A 16,748-nucleotide genomic window follows, 5' to 3' on the forward strand; every position below is an offset into this window, starting at 1 on the left:
AAAAAATTCTAAATCAAAATTGTCAACAAAAACTTTTTGTCTTCGAAAATCAAATCAACAATACTATTGTTATCAGTTTTAACATTTTTTTAGAAAAGTTGACTATATTTTAGGCAAGACGTCCGGAAAATGTGAATAAAAATAACGCAAATCATTCTCATTATTCACAAAAATTTAAACCTCGATAATTTGCTCTAGAAACGAAATTCAAAAAAATCGGTTTAATTCCATGTTCTACTTTGGGTGGACTTTTTAGTGATACCACTCTCACCTCTCTTCGATGATATATCGATCGGTCAAAATTGAACGAACTGAACAAAAGACCCCATTTGAGTATACAGCCCCCCCCCTCAAGAGGGGTCGGAACAAATATCTAATACTTGTTGCTCAGCAGTTAAAAAATTGAAAATAACTACTGTGCTTTTTTGAATGATTACAATTTAGTACCAATTGTTTCACAGGTGTACAAATCATATACTATTTGCACTGATACAAACAAAGCTATCTTCGTGACTTGACGTAGAAATCGTTGATAGTGAACTTTTGTTTTTCCCGGTCCCTGAAAGAGCCCAACTGGTATATGGAGAAGTCCAGCAATCTCATCTCTCTCGGATTGACGTAGTGAAATGTTATGGTCTCATTTGAGCAGCCCTGAAACAAAAGACATAAAAAACCCATTATCATCTTGCTTCCGTTCAATTTTAAAACAGTGAATTTGAATCAGTTCGAAGAGCTGTAAAAGAAATGATCATTTTTGTAGTTTTACAATAAAAAAGTGAGTAGTATAAAAAAATGACTAGAACCTCAACGGGGGGGGACGGACATTTTTGGAAGCCTGATTTTCTCGGCACGACAACAACGGGGTGGGACAATTTGAAATTTCTGCGGGGTGGCCATCTACAACGGGGTGGGACAATTAGAATTTTTTAAAATGAAGTAAAATGTCCCCCCTATTTTACATATTTACATACATATATACATATACACAATATATACATACATGCATATATATGTATATATGTATATGTATGTATGTATGTATGTATGTATGTATGTATGTTTGTGTGTATTGTTGTACGCATGTATGAATGTATTTATGTATGTATATGTATGCATGTATGTGTATGTGAGTATCTATATATGTATGTATGGATGTATGTATGTATGTATGTATTATGTAAATATATATATGTATATGCAAGTATATATGTAACGTGTATATGTATATATGTATAAGTACCTATGTATGTATGTATGTATGTATGTATGTATGTATGTATGTATTATTAAAATGTATATATGTATATACATGTATATATGTAACGTGTATATGTATATATGTATATGTACGTATGTAAGTAAGTATGTATGTATTTATGTATGTATGTATGTTTGTGTGCATTGTTGTATGCATGTATGAATGTATTTATGTATGTATATGTATGCATGTATGTGTATGTGAGTATCTATATATGTATTTATGTATGTATGTATGTATGTATGTATGTATGTATGTATGTATGTATGTATGTATGTATGTATGTATGTATGTTTGTGTGTATTGTTGTATGCATGTATGAATGTATTTATGTATGTATATGTATGCATGTATGTGTATGTGAGTATCTATATATGTATGTATGGATGTATGTATACATACACACACATTCATACATACATAAATACATACATACATACATACATACATACATACATACATACATACATACATACATACATACATACATACATACATACATACATACATACATACATACATACATACAGATTTGTACAAGAAAAACAAGTTTTTACCTAAGAATGTACACAATTATGGTCATAATCACTTATGTCCATAAATGCATACATAAATTGGTGAAAACAACAGTAAAACAACTAACCTGTTAGAATATGTATAAAATCATTAATGATATATCAATTGGGGGGTGATCGGATCATGCCCAAACATATTCAGGGTCACAAAACTTTCCAAAATAAATTGACCAATCGCAGTGCCGGATTTATTATTCGAGTTTACAACCAATCCGAATTGAAAGATTTATAAGCAAAAACTCTAAACGCTCACGTTCAGTAAACAGTAAATAATGAGCCCAATAAGAACAAAAGACATCAAGCTCATTCATGAGAAAGTTTTATCACTGAGAGCTAACATAAATTATACACACATATCTTATCGACAATTATATTTCGTAGCTGCTTGTTCTTTGTTAGATCCAGAAGTTGACGGAGAAATAGCACTTAAATTTAGACCCTATGGTGGTTTCATTGGAATTAATAATTCAAGACTCGATCCTTTACTGAAACGGAGCAAAGTGCTACGACTTCATGCTGCATTGCATGACGCCGCTGGATTTATAAAAGATTGCAGATACAAAGGTCCTGGATATGTTTACGCTTTCCGTTACTCACCAGTAAACAATCGTCTTTTTGGTCGCGTGACAGGAATATTATTCATTCTATCAGTGAAAATTTTTCATTCACAATTGTTTCGTGAATTGGAATGCTAGAAAATTTTGGCAGCAAAACCACAAATATTATTTTCCTCGATCTCGAAGGTTTCAAACTCAAGTCACTTGGATTCATTATAAAAGAACTCAGTTTGTGTTCCAGTTACAACGATACAATATTTTTCAAACCCCCACTTAATTTCGCTGATTTACCCGCACACGATAGAAAAACTGTTATTTGGCTGACCAATAACCTACACGGTCTTGATTGGGACGAAGGTGATATACCTTACTGTGATTTGAAATCAATCTGTCTGAGTTTCAGTTTCCAATTCACACGGAAAGTTTTTTTGCCAAAGGCATTGAAAAGTGTGAGCTCCTCAGTAAGCTTTTACAAAAAACTGTTTATAATCTGGAGGATCTAAATTGTCCCCGAATCTCAGAGATAATATTAGAAGAACAAGTTCCCTCCTGTTATCTTCATTTAAACTTTCGTTCAACAAACGATCAATTATCAAATCACTGCGCGGAACGTAAAGCGAGAATATTTTCACAGTTGACACAAAGTGATGCACAGAGAAGACACAGCAACTTTAACAACTTATCTGTCATACAACTTGAAGATATTCACTTGATTGACTGCACTTGACGATCAGCCGATTGTAATATTCAACAGAGTTCAGGATCCCTCTCCACCAATACAGAATAATTTTTCAAGTGATCAACAGAACCGAGCGAACTATCTCAACAATAAGCCAAACACAGCACAACAACCGCGTTACAACTCGCTTAATAGCGCAGCAGCAAAACGTTATTTTGCAACTATTACTCTTTCTCCCGACGAGCTAGACAGCTTTAGGGCTTTCCTGCCCGTGATAGATAATTTCTATCATTTCCAACTGAACGTAAAAAATAAACAGAGAACTCGAGAACATCGGAATCAGTTCAATTATGGCTGCGAACAAAACAAACCAGAAGCCTATGCAGTCCCCCAAAGAGCAGCGAATCCCACGTTGGAAGCAGTGGGCGGACAAAAAAGTTCCTCAATTTAGATTCAAAAAATCACCACCAGAACGTAAGCTATCACTTAATGAGATGCCGAATGAGTTGCGATTATATGTCTTGGAGCACCCTGAAGTTGAAAAAGTCTTCCATCAACCATCGTTCGAGGAAAATGACTCATCAACCGTTTGTTATAAACTAGAGATAAAAAGTCATATTAAAGGTTTCAATTTGTTTGAGTTCTGGTACATGAAACAGTTGCCCAGTGAATAATTCAAAAATTTAACTTTTTATATCATTTTTGTTTCAATTCACTTTTCAATTAATTATTTTTCTCCAATGAATCAAAGAAAAGAGGTTGACACCGGTATCAGTAATTTAGTCTTCGATGTAAACAACAAGGAGAGGCCCACATGGCGTTGTTGTTCAAATTCAACAGTGCCAAGGTCCGAACTAATATTTTTTGTTCAAGTTAGTATCATTGTCTTAATGATCATTCTTTGCTTATCTATGCTCTTTCTATTATCAGAAAGCTGTGAAGAGAAATCAATTTGGTTTGCTCTCTTATCGAGTTTGGTTACATTTTACCTAATCCCAATTTATGAACAAAGTTATTCTTACACATGACAGGGTATTCATGTCAATTGTAGGACCAAGTGGTTGTGTAAAACAGAACTCTTGTTTCGAATGCTAAAAGGTTCGACCTTTTATCCACGCTTTGAAAAAATTTATTATTTTTACAAAGAGTACCAACCACTTTTCAAAGATATGCAACGAGTTATACCAGGGATTGAGTTTCTAAAATACTCAGGCTTTGATATAACAAAAAATCTATCACATTGTCTGCTTATCTATGACGATTCATGTGAAGAAATCTTTAACGAGAAAGAATTTGTAAAAATAGCTACCTCAGGACGTCATCGCAAATTACATGTCATATACGTCAAGCATAATTTGTTCCATCAAAGCAAATGGTTCGGAACCATTGATCTGAATACAACACACATAATATTATTCAAGTCGCTTTGTGACATTCAACAAATTGAATATCTTGGACAACAGTTGAATTGTCTCCAACTGATAAGAGAAGCATACAAACTAGCAACTGCGGAGCCCTTTGGACATTTGATGATTGATCTCGACCCAAAAACCAGTCAGGGTTTACGTTTTTCATCGCAACTAATTGGACCGAATCCTTCTATTTTTTACATTTCGTCCCCTGAAGCAGTCATTACAACAATTACAAATGAAAAAGAAACATTTGCTTATGCTCAAGCAATGGGCAAATAAGAGGAATGAGGAAACCGCTCAAATAAAAACATTACAACAGAGCGAATTCATTTGGTTCTTGAGTGACTGTGTGATGAACGTACTCTCTGGAGTTTTACCAATCAATAAAGTTGAATTTAAAAAAATTCGAGAAACCACTACGTAAACTTGCAGACAAGCGAGTTGAAAAAAGTGAGAGAATCAAAATTTTTCGATCAGATTCTGGAATCCGTCTAACTAAACTGATTGCGTTACCTTGTATTGCTTTTCTGGAGCAAAATGCACACTGAAGAGTCTGCTAATTCCTCGTCAAATGTATGTGAATGAACAACCTCAAATTGCTCAACTTCTCAACAATAAAAATGTTCGAGAGACAGCAAAACAAATATCACTGTTGCAAAGAAGCAAGTATCCACCAGCACCTTCTACCACGCAACAAGACACGCAACAGCAGACCGATAATATTTTGGAGATTATCAAAGATGAGTTGAATGAGACTAGAGATGACAAAATTGATACAAAAGTTTCCAGGGAGCGAGTTTTGAGAGATATTAAACACCTTGAGAGAAAAAAAACTTGAAAAAGCGAGCATAATATTGGAAAAAAATAGAAGAGTCGGAATCTCTATCGCTGGATCAGACATCAAGACTAATGGTTAATATGTCAAGCACGGGAATTCTTGCCGCAGATTTTCTTTACGATCTACAACAAACAACATCTAAGCTTTCAATTGAACATTACAAAGTCCTGACCTTTCTAGATATCAGTTCACAATTAACTTGTAATACATACGCAAAAAAATTTCTTGCCTTATCACTAAACGAAAAGGTACAGTTGATTGAGGATGAACCAGAAAACGAAGAATCAGGAGTCTCGAGAACAGAAGAGTCAAAAGCTTCTGGCGACGATGAAGGAAGCTTGAAGATGCAAAAGACGAAATCCAACCGTCTATCTCGTGGACAAATTACTTCCACTCACGTTAAACAATTGAACAAATTATACACAAAAGATAGTGCAGCTTTTGGTAGCATTGCTAATTTGAAGAAAACCAGTGGTTTACCAAGATCCGAAGTGGTTCAATACCTTCAGTCGAAAGCCCCATACACAAAATACAAACAATTCAGAAAAATTTTTCCGAGACTAAAAGCTGTTGCATACAGAATAAACGAAATCTGGTCTGTCGATGTGGATAAAATTGCCCAACACAACAAAGGAGTCAAATATTTACCGGTGGCTGTTAATGTTTTATCGCAATACCTCCGGGTGCAACCAATGAAAGCTTCATATGCAAAAGATGCTGTTGAAGCGTTCAAAAAAATGATAAAGCAGAAAAAGCAAGAAAGGGTTTGGACAGACAAGGGATCCGAGTTTAAAGGTGAATTCAAAACATTTTGTGAAAAGAAGGAGATTCATTTATATACAACAGAAAACGAAACCAAGTCGGCATTCGCTGAGAGGAATATTCGATCGCTCAAAAACATTATTCACAAATACCTGGAGGAAAATTGGACTTGGACTTATATTAACGAATTGCCCCAGTTGGTAAATACTATAAACAGTCGTGTTAATTGTGTTACACAACTTGCACCTAAAAAAACTTTTAAAAAACATGAACCATTTCTAATGTCCCTAGCAATTAGCACAAAAATGTACAAGCCGAAATACGAAGAAGGAGACCTGGTTCGGATTGCAAAGCCAGACGAAATATTTAGGAAAGGTTATAAACAAAATTACACAGATGAAGTCTTCACAGTATTCAAGGTTGCCACCCTCAGTCCACCAACATACAACCTTATAGACGCAAACAACGTTATAATTGAAGGTAAATTTTATGAACCAGAATTAGTCCCAGTGAACGTCATTCCTGTCGAAGACTAAACATGAGTATTAATAAAGAATTTACTATTTATTTGATATCAAATGCATCAATGGGAATTTTTACCAATAATACTATGGCCAAGTTCCGAAATCAACTTGCCCAACCATTACAGTTAGATGGAGATTGGCAAGTTGCCCTTGCTTCAATATCATTTCCATCAAACATCAGTAATGTAAACGCAGCTGAAATAGTTGCGTATGTCAGTTCTGGCGCTGAACTTGATGCTTCACATAACCGCACCGGACAACTGCGAAGAATTCGCAAAGGTATATACAACAGTTCAGAAGAGCTTCTGGAAGAAATTTTTCGAATCGCTCAATTGAAACAGTTTGACTGTGATTTTGACACTGTAACGCAAAGGTTTGTCATTCGAAGATGAAGAAGTACCCAGTATTCTTGGTGCTTCTTCACGAAGGTTTGAAGCACCTAACGAAGGTTTGTCATTCGAAGATGAAGAAGTACCCAGTATTCTTGGTTTTAAAGGAATAAGAGATATTTCGAATCATGGTTTTATTCATATTGGTTACAAGTCAGAAAATGCAGGCAACTCTTTGAACCGACATGTTGGAGATTTTCCAGTTGATATCACATGTGGATCACAGTTAATATTTGTATACATTGATATAATTGAACATCAGAACGTTGGTGATGTGAGAGCTCCGGTAATAAAAATCATTGAGTCTGAAAAACGTTTGAGAAACGGTAGCATAAACACAGTGACACCCATACACCAAAAGTCCTACACAAATTTGGATTACAAGCCAATATTATCAAACAATATTCAAAACATCCAGGTAGAGTTGAGAAACGAAACTGGAAAACTAATTCCTTTCAATGGCACCGGAAAAGTTATAGTCAGTTTAAAATTTCAAAAAATTGAACTACAGCAATCAAGCATCTCAATCAATGCCGCATTTTTCCGGACACTACAGACAAAGAGGCAGCGGTTTTGGAGCCCTGGCTGCAGGTATTGGAAGAGTTGCTCTGCCATTAGCACGCAAATTTCTCTGGCCCGCAGCAAAAGATTGGTCGTGATTTATTGGTTCAAGGAGCACCGGAGTTATTAGAAGTTGCAACCAAAAGAAAGTCAGCAAAACAAGCACTGAAAAGTACAGTAGCCAAAACAGCTCGCAAACAAATAGGTGGATCTCTTCAATCACGTATTGCATCAGGCCGTAAAATAATTAGACGAAAAAGACGACAATACACGAGTTAATTAGACGAAAAAGACGACAATACTCCGGCAATTTACCGATACAATGAAGTAATTACCAAAACATTCTTGGCTACAACAGGCCAACAAAGCTGGAAACATGAGGATATTTTCACTAAAGAGCCAATCAGAAGAGTCATTGTTGCATTATGCGTTGGTACAGCATTCATCGGTACCAACACCGCTAATCCATTCCATTATCAAAAATTTGGTTTAAGAGAGATAACCATTTATCGAAATGGTTTTGCAACGGCTGGAACTCCAATGTCAACAACTGACAACAAGAGGTTGTACTACAATTCAATGAGTGCATTAGCTTATGTAGAAAATGGCCATGGAATACCTCTGAGTGAGTTCGCAAACCATTATATAATGGTATTTGATCTGACCTGCACTCAAGAGGCAACCCATGACTTTATTCATCCAGAGCTCACAAATTCATCATTGTCTGTCGAACTCAAGTTTGATGCAGCGTTAGCTCATAACGTTGAAATATTTTTTCTTGGGGAAAAAGCATCTACGATCTACATTGACTCTGCAAGAAACGCATCTAAAAACGCTCTTCCCATGATCACATACTAATGGACAAATATCAAATTCATCTTCAAGTGAAAAAGTGTAAACACCTCAAAATCAAATTCAGAGGGGTTTGTGCCGCTGATAATTATCCTCTGAACTTGCAAACCAACATATTTATTATTGTTAATGCATCACGATCCAATCACTATTGGAACCCACTCGGTAGTGCTAGCTAAACGATATGCATACCCAATAATATATTTTGCGGATCCATTGGCTCTACCCTTGACTACCTACAAGGATATTTTCAACCGTTTACAACAGTGTAAAGACTTGGAGATAATGATGGATATCATGGAACATAGAAGAGACATTCAGTCTCCATTGCAATCCTCAGACTCCCAGCTTTGTGGTTTATTTTGCATATATATTGTTCATTATTTTTATAGTGAGAAATTTCCATTTATACCTGATGTAAATGAATTAGAGTTGCTAGCTTTTGTAAAACATAAGAAGTAAAAATTAATTTAATTTTGAAACAACAAAAATTTTTTTTAATATCAATTTTTACAAAATTGAAAAGTTATGAAAGAGTTTGAGGTTTCTCGCACAAAACTCGCGTGGCCACTAAGAAGAATATCCATTATCTGATAAAGAGTTGAGGAGTGTTCACCTAGCATAAGCTGGCAAAATCGTTTCATAGTTACATCAGGGACTGTGGAAGAACATCAGGTACTTGTTGGTCGTAAAAGTACTAATAGATTTTGGTGCTGTCTGACTCAAGGGTGCTGGAAGTTGTTTCTGGTTCTTGGTAACTGAAGAAGAAGTTGATTTTGAAAGGTACTCAACAGCAACATGTAGTCGTGAAATTATTGCACCACGTTTAACAAAGTTTTTTTGCGTAGGCTGGATAAGTAATTTAAAACAGTTAACGAGACACGGTATCACCGCAGGTACATAAAGAGAATCGAATATAATATCATCCTGCGAACCAAATTCATACATAACATGATAATGATTGCAGCCAAATGTACAACCTTCGATAACTGTTGCAGATGAATGATAACCATATGTAAAATTTTCAATTGTTGTGTTTTCAAGTTTTGGTTCCGTCTCACAAATATTGTACTTGAAACGTTTTTGAAATTTCTTGAAATATTCAGGACTGTTCTCATACATTGCCTCAACCATAGAGAACAAAAAAGAAAAAGCTAATGAACTAACTATGAATGCATAAACAATGACAGGAAGCAAAAGGTATAATAGAAATTATTCCGATTCCTCATTGAGTTTTACAGATGTTTTTGGTATCTTCTTTTGGCGCTGAGTTAGTTTTTTGCTGGCCCGTTTTGCTGGACGCTTCGAGTCATCAGTTGAATCCGGTTTTAGAATTGAGTCGATCAATCCAACTGGTTGATCAAGCATTTGTTCTAGTTTTTCTATGTTCTGACATATCAACCGAAACTCTGGCGCCGAAAGTGTAATTTTTTGATTGAAATCCCAATCGACCTGTTCACTATCACGTTTGAACAATTTCAAGGATAAATAGGTGCCAGTGGTATGATAAGTCTTAACAGCAGCCCTAACAAGCCGTTTTTCCTTGAGCGAGAGATCCAAATGAAAGTCGCTGTACTCACCATCCTTAGACAAAACATTACCCATAATGTTGCATATATTGAGACAAACTGTATCAAAGTAATCTGAAATGATAAATGACTAATACATTACTGTTTAGTGGAAGGTAAACAATTTCAAACCCCACGCCAACAAGTCTAGACAAGATAACAGCTGAACAAACAAACCCACCCGCCCTAGCGTGTAAACAAATTTAAACTCCTCTATATAAGCTATGACGTTTATACGAAATATGAAATTCAAAAGATCGGAAAAAATATACCCTGCTGAATCAAGACCCATTCAATGTCACAATTGTCCAAGGCAATTTAAAAATTTCCATTCACTAATGCAACATCGCCGGGCCAAGCATTATAAAGGCCATAGCAGAAAACAGTTTTACAAGTCCCGGCCCTTAAATCTAAAAACTGACAAATTTTCATTAGCAATGGATAAATTAGCTCGCCTCCTCGAGTCTATTTATATTTCCCGAGAGCACCCCAATTCAACCTAGGTCAATATGACATAATTCTATTTATAGACGTGACGGAATAATGATGAAATGATTAAGTCAAATAAACAAATCGGTCTGCAACAATTTTTTCAATCTTTCTGCCATTGTTCTTTCTTGTTGTTTTGTGAATATAAATTTTGTGAAAATTCTTTAGTTCTTTGGCACCTTATTATATTACTGCAAGTCTTTTGCGACTTAACCTTCTTCTAGAGTTTGCTTTCATCCTGCTTTTCCATTCAGTTCCATACCATATAAAAACCGGTTTTCATTTCTCTTGTTACTAGAATTGGTTCTAGACTCGGTGCTGTTAAGTCTTTATGAAACTTTCCTTACAAAAAAACTGTTTGCTTTGTTATCGCTTCAATCCGTAAAATCAGAACAAAAAACATCTCAATTGTTTATCTATCACCTGCAATATGGCTGCTGAATATTTAGAAATTGCAAAGACAATTGAGCGAGGCACTCGGACCCTTGTGCGAATGTGTCACAACTTCAAAAATATTGTCCTTGTAAAGGAAAGCTTTGATGATAAGACAGAATTATGGCACACAAAAAACAGCTTTATTGTTCCAGTTAATTACATTGAACCAATACTTGAATACACAAAACAAAACGATTTATTTAATCTTACAAAAACGCCAGAAAAATCACCAAGACAAGAAGAGTCTCCATATGCTCATCGATATTATGGATGTATTACTCCCATTCAAACAAAAAAGCAGGATGTGAAAAAAGTGACAAAGCGAACAAGAAAACTTTTTGCAGACTACGATCATGACTGCATTGAATTTTGGGAGAATCAATTGGGGCAACTAGAAGAAGTTGAGCAAATATCTGGTTTTTGGAATTTTGATCAGTCGCCAAGTGAAGAAAGAAAAACCCCTGAAAGCCTCCCTTTGCTTGCAAACAATTTTTCTGATGATGTCAGCATCGATGAAACACCTCCATTGAGCCAATGTTATGCCCCCGTCAAGAAGGTCATCAAGTTATCTCGACTCTAAAATACAACAAAACTCATTAAACTCATTGTACATATTGTATTTGTTGCTTTTCACAATGTTTAAGCATGATAACTTTGTTAACATCTTGAAACCAGTTCATAATTCAACTTTAACTAAAGATTCATCTTAGCTCTAGACAAACATTTGAAACAGAATTAAGCGCTGCTGAAATTTTCAGACATCGAACAAACAAGTACGCAAAACAATGTTTTATACAAATGAGCGAAAGTGGACTGGGTTGAATTAAACCCAGCTGAATCATGGATTTTTCAAAAATCACGGCAAACGATCAATAAACAATTTTCATCAGATAATTGTATGCTGAAAAACTCAGACATTGAACAAACAAGTATGCGGAACACTGTTTTAAACAAATAAGCAAAATGAGACTGGGTTCAGATAAACCCAGCTGAAGCTTGGATTGTAGTGAAATCACAGTAAACAATCAATAAACATTTTTTTATCAGATAGCCGTACACCGTACCAAAATTAGGGTAGACGAATAAGATGTAAAACTGTGAACTCATTATCGCCTGTTTTAAACAAACAAAAACTAGAAAAAGCGTTGAGCATATAAATCTATGTCTTGTTTACACAACACTCTGCGCGATGTGTTCCCCTCTACAGCTGTTTGCGGAGCAGTAGCTTTCTGTTACAAAAGCAAACAAAAAAGACGCGCACTCTGATTGGATGAAACAAGCTTAAATAACAGTTTGTCCGACAATATAATTCTTACATATGCTTTTTGCCTTAACCCGAAAATCACTTGATTGAAAAACTTCAACTCTTTTCATTTCCTTTTCGTAATTTTATTTTCTTTTTTTTTGCGTTCCTATTCCTTCTCTCTTTCCAAATTTACCGTTCATAATGAACGCTGAAACGTGTACAATTTGTCAGAAAAAACTCGTAGAAAAGCGCAGCCTCAGACGTCATATGCAAACAATTCATAAACAATACGTCCAAACCAACCGATTCGAGTGCGATGAATGTGCGCTTGCTCACGAAAAAGTCATAGAACTCGAAACGCATATGATACAGCAACACAACTCAAAACATCCCCGCTACTGTCTGTACTGCAACAAGTTCTTCGTAGACAACCTCAAGTACATGGAGCACATGAATAAAAATCATGGACTGCCGGTATGGAACGCTGATCTCGAAAACAACCCAAGTTCTGAAATTCTTCCGTCCAAGCAAGCTTTCGGCGGTGTTTTGAAAACATATGACATACCAGTGGGAGAACATGAAATAGACTTGCTAAGTTTCATGCGTAGCAAACGTGATGAGATTGAAAACATTGTTCAAATCAACACCCAAAACCATGCACAAAAACTTCAGTTTAGCGCACTGGTACAGCTCAAAAAACCATCGATCGATGAAAATGTTAGCAGCCAGTCAGATCGCATTAAAATATACATCAACTCAAAAATGCAGCGGGTCGACTTCACAGGTTTGAGTAAATCCTGTTTCGCTGGAATGGATGAACAAATGCTGCTTGCCTTGAACAACTTTGCATCTCATGGTAGCGGCTGGACAGTAGATAGCATTGAAAACATTGAATTGGGCTCGCCAGGTCAAAACCAATTGCTGCTTCTTCATATTTAGCTCTGCCTACTGAGCTAGCAATATGTCAGTACCTGTTGAACATTCGAAACGGACAAGACGAGAAATGTTTTCTCTACTGCTATACAGCTCAGAACCATAACACATTCGGACCCCGGTTGATACCCGCCAATGCTTCATGGAGACAAAAAACAAATCCAATAATGTATAGTTCGGAAAATCCAGGAGCAAAACAAGCGGCTGGTGAATTCTTGATGCCCATGGCTTTTCACCAGATGGAAAAATTTGAACTGCTGAACATGGTACGCGTTAATGTTTTTCTACACTCGAACAAGAAACTGATTCTTTTCCGCATATCAAATAAAAAAAACTACAATTTCAGTTTTTGCTTAGTGATGGATCTGCTTTTGCTTAGTGATGGATCAATGCATCACTATGTCCTGATCACAAATATCAAGGCACTTATTCATAAATATCTTGGAAAACACCAGCGCATTGACAACCATTTGTGTCGTAACTGTTTCCACATCAGCACCTCAATGGATCGATATGAGATACATGAAGAAATATGCCATCAAAACACGCAAGCAATAATTCAAATGCCGAAAGCCTAACAGCAAAACTTTGAATTCAAAAATGTTCAAGCCCGATGGTTTGCGCCAATAGTTGGATTTTTTGATCTGGAGTCAATAATTGAACCAGTTGCTAACACTATCAATACACAACAAAACTCAGTTACTAGAGCATTGGAGGAACACAACCCATGTAGTTATGCTTTGCTCTTCGCTGCTTTAAACGAAACAAAGCCATTCTACTTCGATCTCAAATGTGGTCCGAATGTCATGGTTGAATTTGTTAAGTCACTGGAACAAATTGCTAGGGATATATACGACATGAAACAACAACACAAAAACTTTTCCAGCGAGCCAACAACCACTAAAGATCAAGCTAGTTTGTGTTGGATTTGTGAAACTGAATTGAATACATCCTCACAAGATCCCACTGTTCCAGACCACTGCCATTTCACAGGAAAATTTTTGGGATGGGCACATGCGCAGTGCAATTTGAAACGCAAAACTCTAAACTTCACCCCCCCTATTTGCGCACAACTTGGCAAACTATGATCTTCATCGCGTAGTATTAGCGCTACAAAGTCTGAATGACAAAACACAATTTCAGTTGTGCCCAGCACGAGTGAGAAATTAACCTCATTGCAAATTGGAGTGCATATAAAAACAACACAAAACAAGAAAGGTGTTTGGACAAGCCAGTATGAGTATATCAGACTATTGGACTCATTTAAGTTCATGAATGCATCGCTCGACAAGTTGGTACAGAACCTGCCATCTGATCAATTCACCTTATTGGAACAACATTTTCAAGCGTGGCCCACAACATCGGTTAATTTGCTAAAGCAAAAAGGCTCGTTCCCTTATTGCTTCGTCGATAGCTTTGAGAAATTGCAAGAGGCCCAGCTTCCCCCTCTCCAGAAATGGACAAACAGTTTGCAGCAGTACGAGGTAACAGTGAGTGAAGATGAATACAAGCGAGCCCTCGAAGTGTTCAATTTTTTCAAGTGCCAAAACATTGGTGACTACTACAACTTGTATTTGACAACAGATGTGTTTCTCCTCGCTGCAGTAGTACCCTGCTTTGGAAAAGTGTGCTATAATACATATGGGCTCGACTGCTGCCAGTATTACACGGCTTCCAAATTGTGAGGAGATGCAATGCTCAAAATATGCAACCCTCAACTACATCTTCTAACAGAAAAGGAACACCTCGACATGGTAGAAAGTCTTAAAAGAGGAGGCGTGAGCTCGGTTTACAGCATGTGGCTCTGTCACGCAAATAACAAGTTTCTTTCGGACTACAAACCGAAGAACATTTCCTCATTCATAATAATGATCGATGCCAATAATTTGTATGGAGGAATCATGGAAAAATTCCCCCTACCCCTCCATGATTTCGAAATGTTTGACAAAACTGAATGGACCGATGAGGAAGCCCAGGAAATTTTTCGTCAAATATTGAATACGCCCGATGATGATGAGGTTGGATACATAGTTGAAGTCGATTTCAGTTATCCCGACAGCCTACACGATCTACACTCTGATTTTCCTTTGGCGCCCACAAAAGAAGCGATTGATGAATGCTGGCTCAGTGAGTATCAAAGCAGCTTGTTGGCCGACATGCAAATTAAAAAACCCCAGCAGGTGAAAAAGCTCATTCAGACGTTGTTCGATAAACAGAATTACACTCTGCACTATCAAACCCTCAAACTCTATGTTGAACTAGGATTGGTAGTGACCAGGCTTCATAGAGTGCTTTCGTTCAAACAGCAAAAGTGGCGAGCACCGTACGTACAACTGAACACGGAAAAGCGAAAGCAAGCGAAGAATAAATTTGAGGAGGATTTTTTCAAATTGATGGTTAAATCATCGTTTAAAAAAACTTGTGAGAGAAAACGAAACCGAATGAAAGTCAGGATAACCCGCACGGAAGAGGAAACGCTAAAGTGGACAGACAAGCCCGAGTACCAATCATCAAAAGTTATTAGTGAAGATCTTGTCACCCTATGCCTTCAGCAATCAGAAATACTTTGTCGGACAAACCAACCATAGTGGGTGCCTGTATATTGTATTTGGCAAAGAAGTTCATGTTCGAGTTTCACTACAAAGTCATGAAGAAAAACTTTGACTGCAATTTGCTTTATTCAGACACGGACTCTTTCGTATATGAAGTGCGTTCAAGAGACTTCTTTGCAGAAATACAACGGAAAAAGTCGGTCAATGAACAGTTCGATTTCTCAAACTTTCCTGCAGAACACCCCTTGTATAGCAGGGACAATGCACGTGTCACGCTTAAATTCAAACATAAGATGGGAAGCCGGCCAATTGCTGAGCTTTGTAGACTCAAGCCAAAGCTGTATTCAATCAAGCTCGCTGAAGGCTAGTATATATCTTTTTCACTACCCCCCCCCGTCATACAAACACAAGTAATCAAAACAAACAGGCATATGCAAATCATTCTAGCAAATAAATTTTGTTTGGGAATGGAAACAATGGAATGAATTTGAAATAAACCAAGTTTTTTTTTCAGGTTGCACCAAACAGTCAGCAAAAGGGGTCACAAAAGATGCACGTCGCAGCTTGACGCATGATTTGTACAAGCAAACTCTTTTGGGCGGTGAGGTGGTGCGTCTGCTCAACACGAAAATAGCTTCAAGCAACCACAGACTGCACACAAATGTTGTCAACAAGAAAACTTTGTCAGGCTGCGATGACAAACGATTTATTATGAATGACCAAGTTTCCATGCTGCCCTATGGTCATCGTTCAATAAGAGAGGATATGTTCTTCAAATCAATAATGAATGAACCCGACTGGGGCGCCGATGACTTGGGCGAAAGCGAGCAGGAAAGCGGGCAGCAGGCGCAGGAAAGCGGGCAGCGGGCACAGGAATGCAGGCAGCGGGCGCAGGAAAGCGGGCAGCATGCGCAGGAAAACGGGCAGCGGGCGCAGGAAAGCTGGCAGCATGCGAAGGATAGCTCGCAGCAGGTAAAAAACAAAAACCATCAAAAACACAAACGCCAAACGCAACAGTCAGCCAACGTTCCACAAATTAATAGCGCTCTAAACACAAGTTTAAACTCAAATCCCGACCCAGGTTATCACCTGCGAAATTATAGCGAGGACGAATTGAA

The 16,748-nt window shown here is 37.1% G+C and overlaps 1 protein-coding gene across 1 annotated transcript in view; it reads right to left on the minus strand.

The window, feature by feature from the left end:
* Positions 1-462: 462 nt before the first annotated feature.
* The window catches only part of LOC142340287 (glycoprotein-N-acetylgalactosamine 3-beta-galactosyltransferase 1-like), a 40,897-nt gene continuing 24,611 nt past the window's right edge, over positions 463-16,748 (minus strand). The window contains exon 6 of the mRNA XM_075390862.1: positions 463-651. Within this exon, the coding sequence (XP_075246977.1) occupies positions 502-651 (150 nt within the window). The 3' untranslated portion in view covers positions 463-501. The remainder of the gene's footprint in view (positions 652-16,748) is intronic.

Source organism: Convolutriloba macropyga, chromosome 5, assembly GCF_964194025.1.
Source record: "Convolutriloba macropyga chromosome 5, txConMacr16.3, whole genome shotgun sequence".
Taxonomy (NCBI): Eukaryota; Metazoa; Xenacoelomorpha; order Acoela; family Convolutidae; genus Convolutriloba; species Convolutriloba macropyga.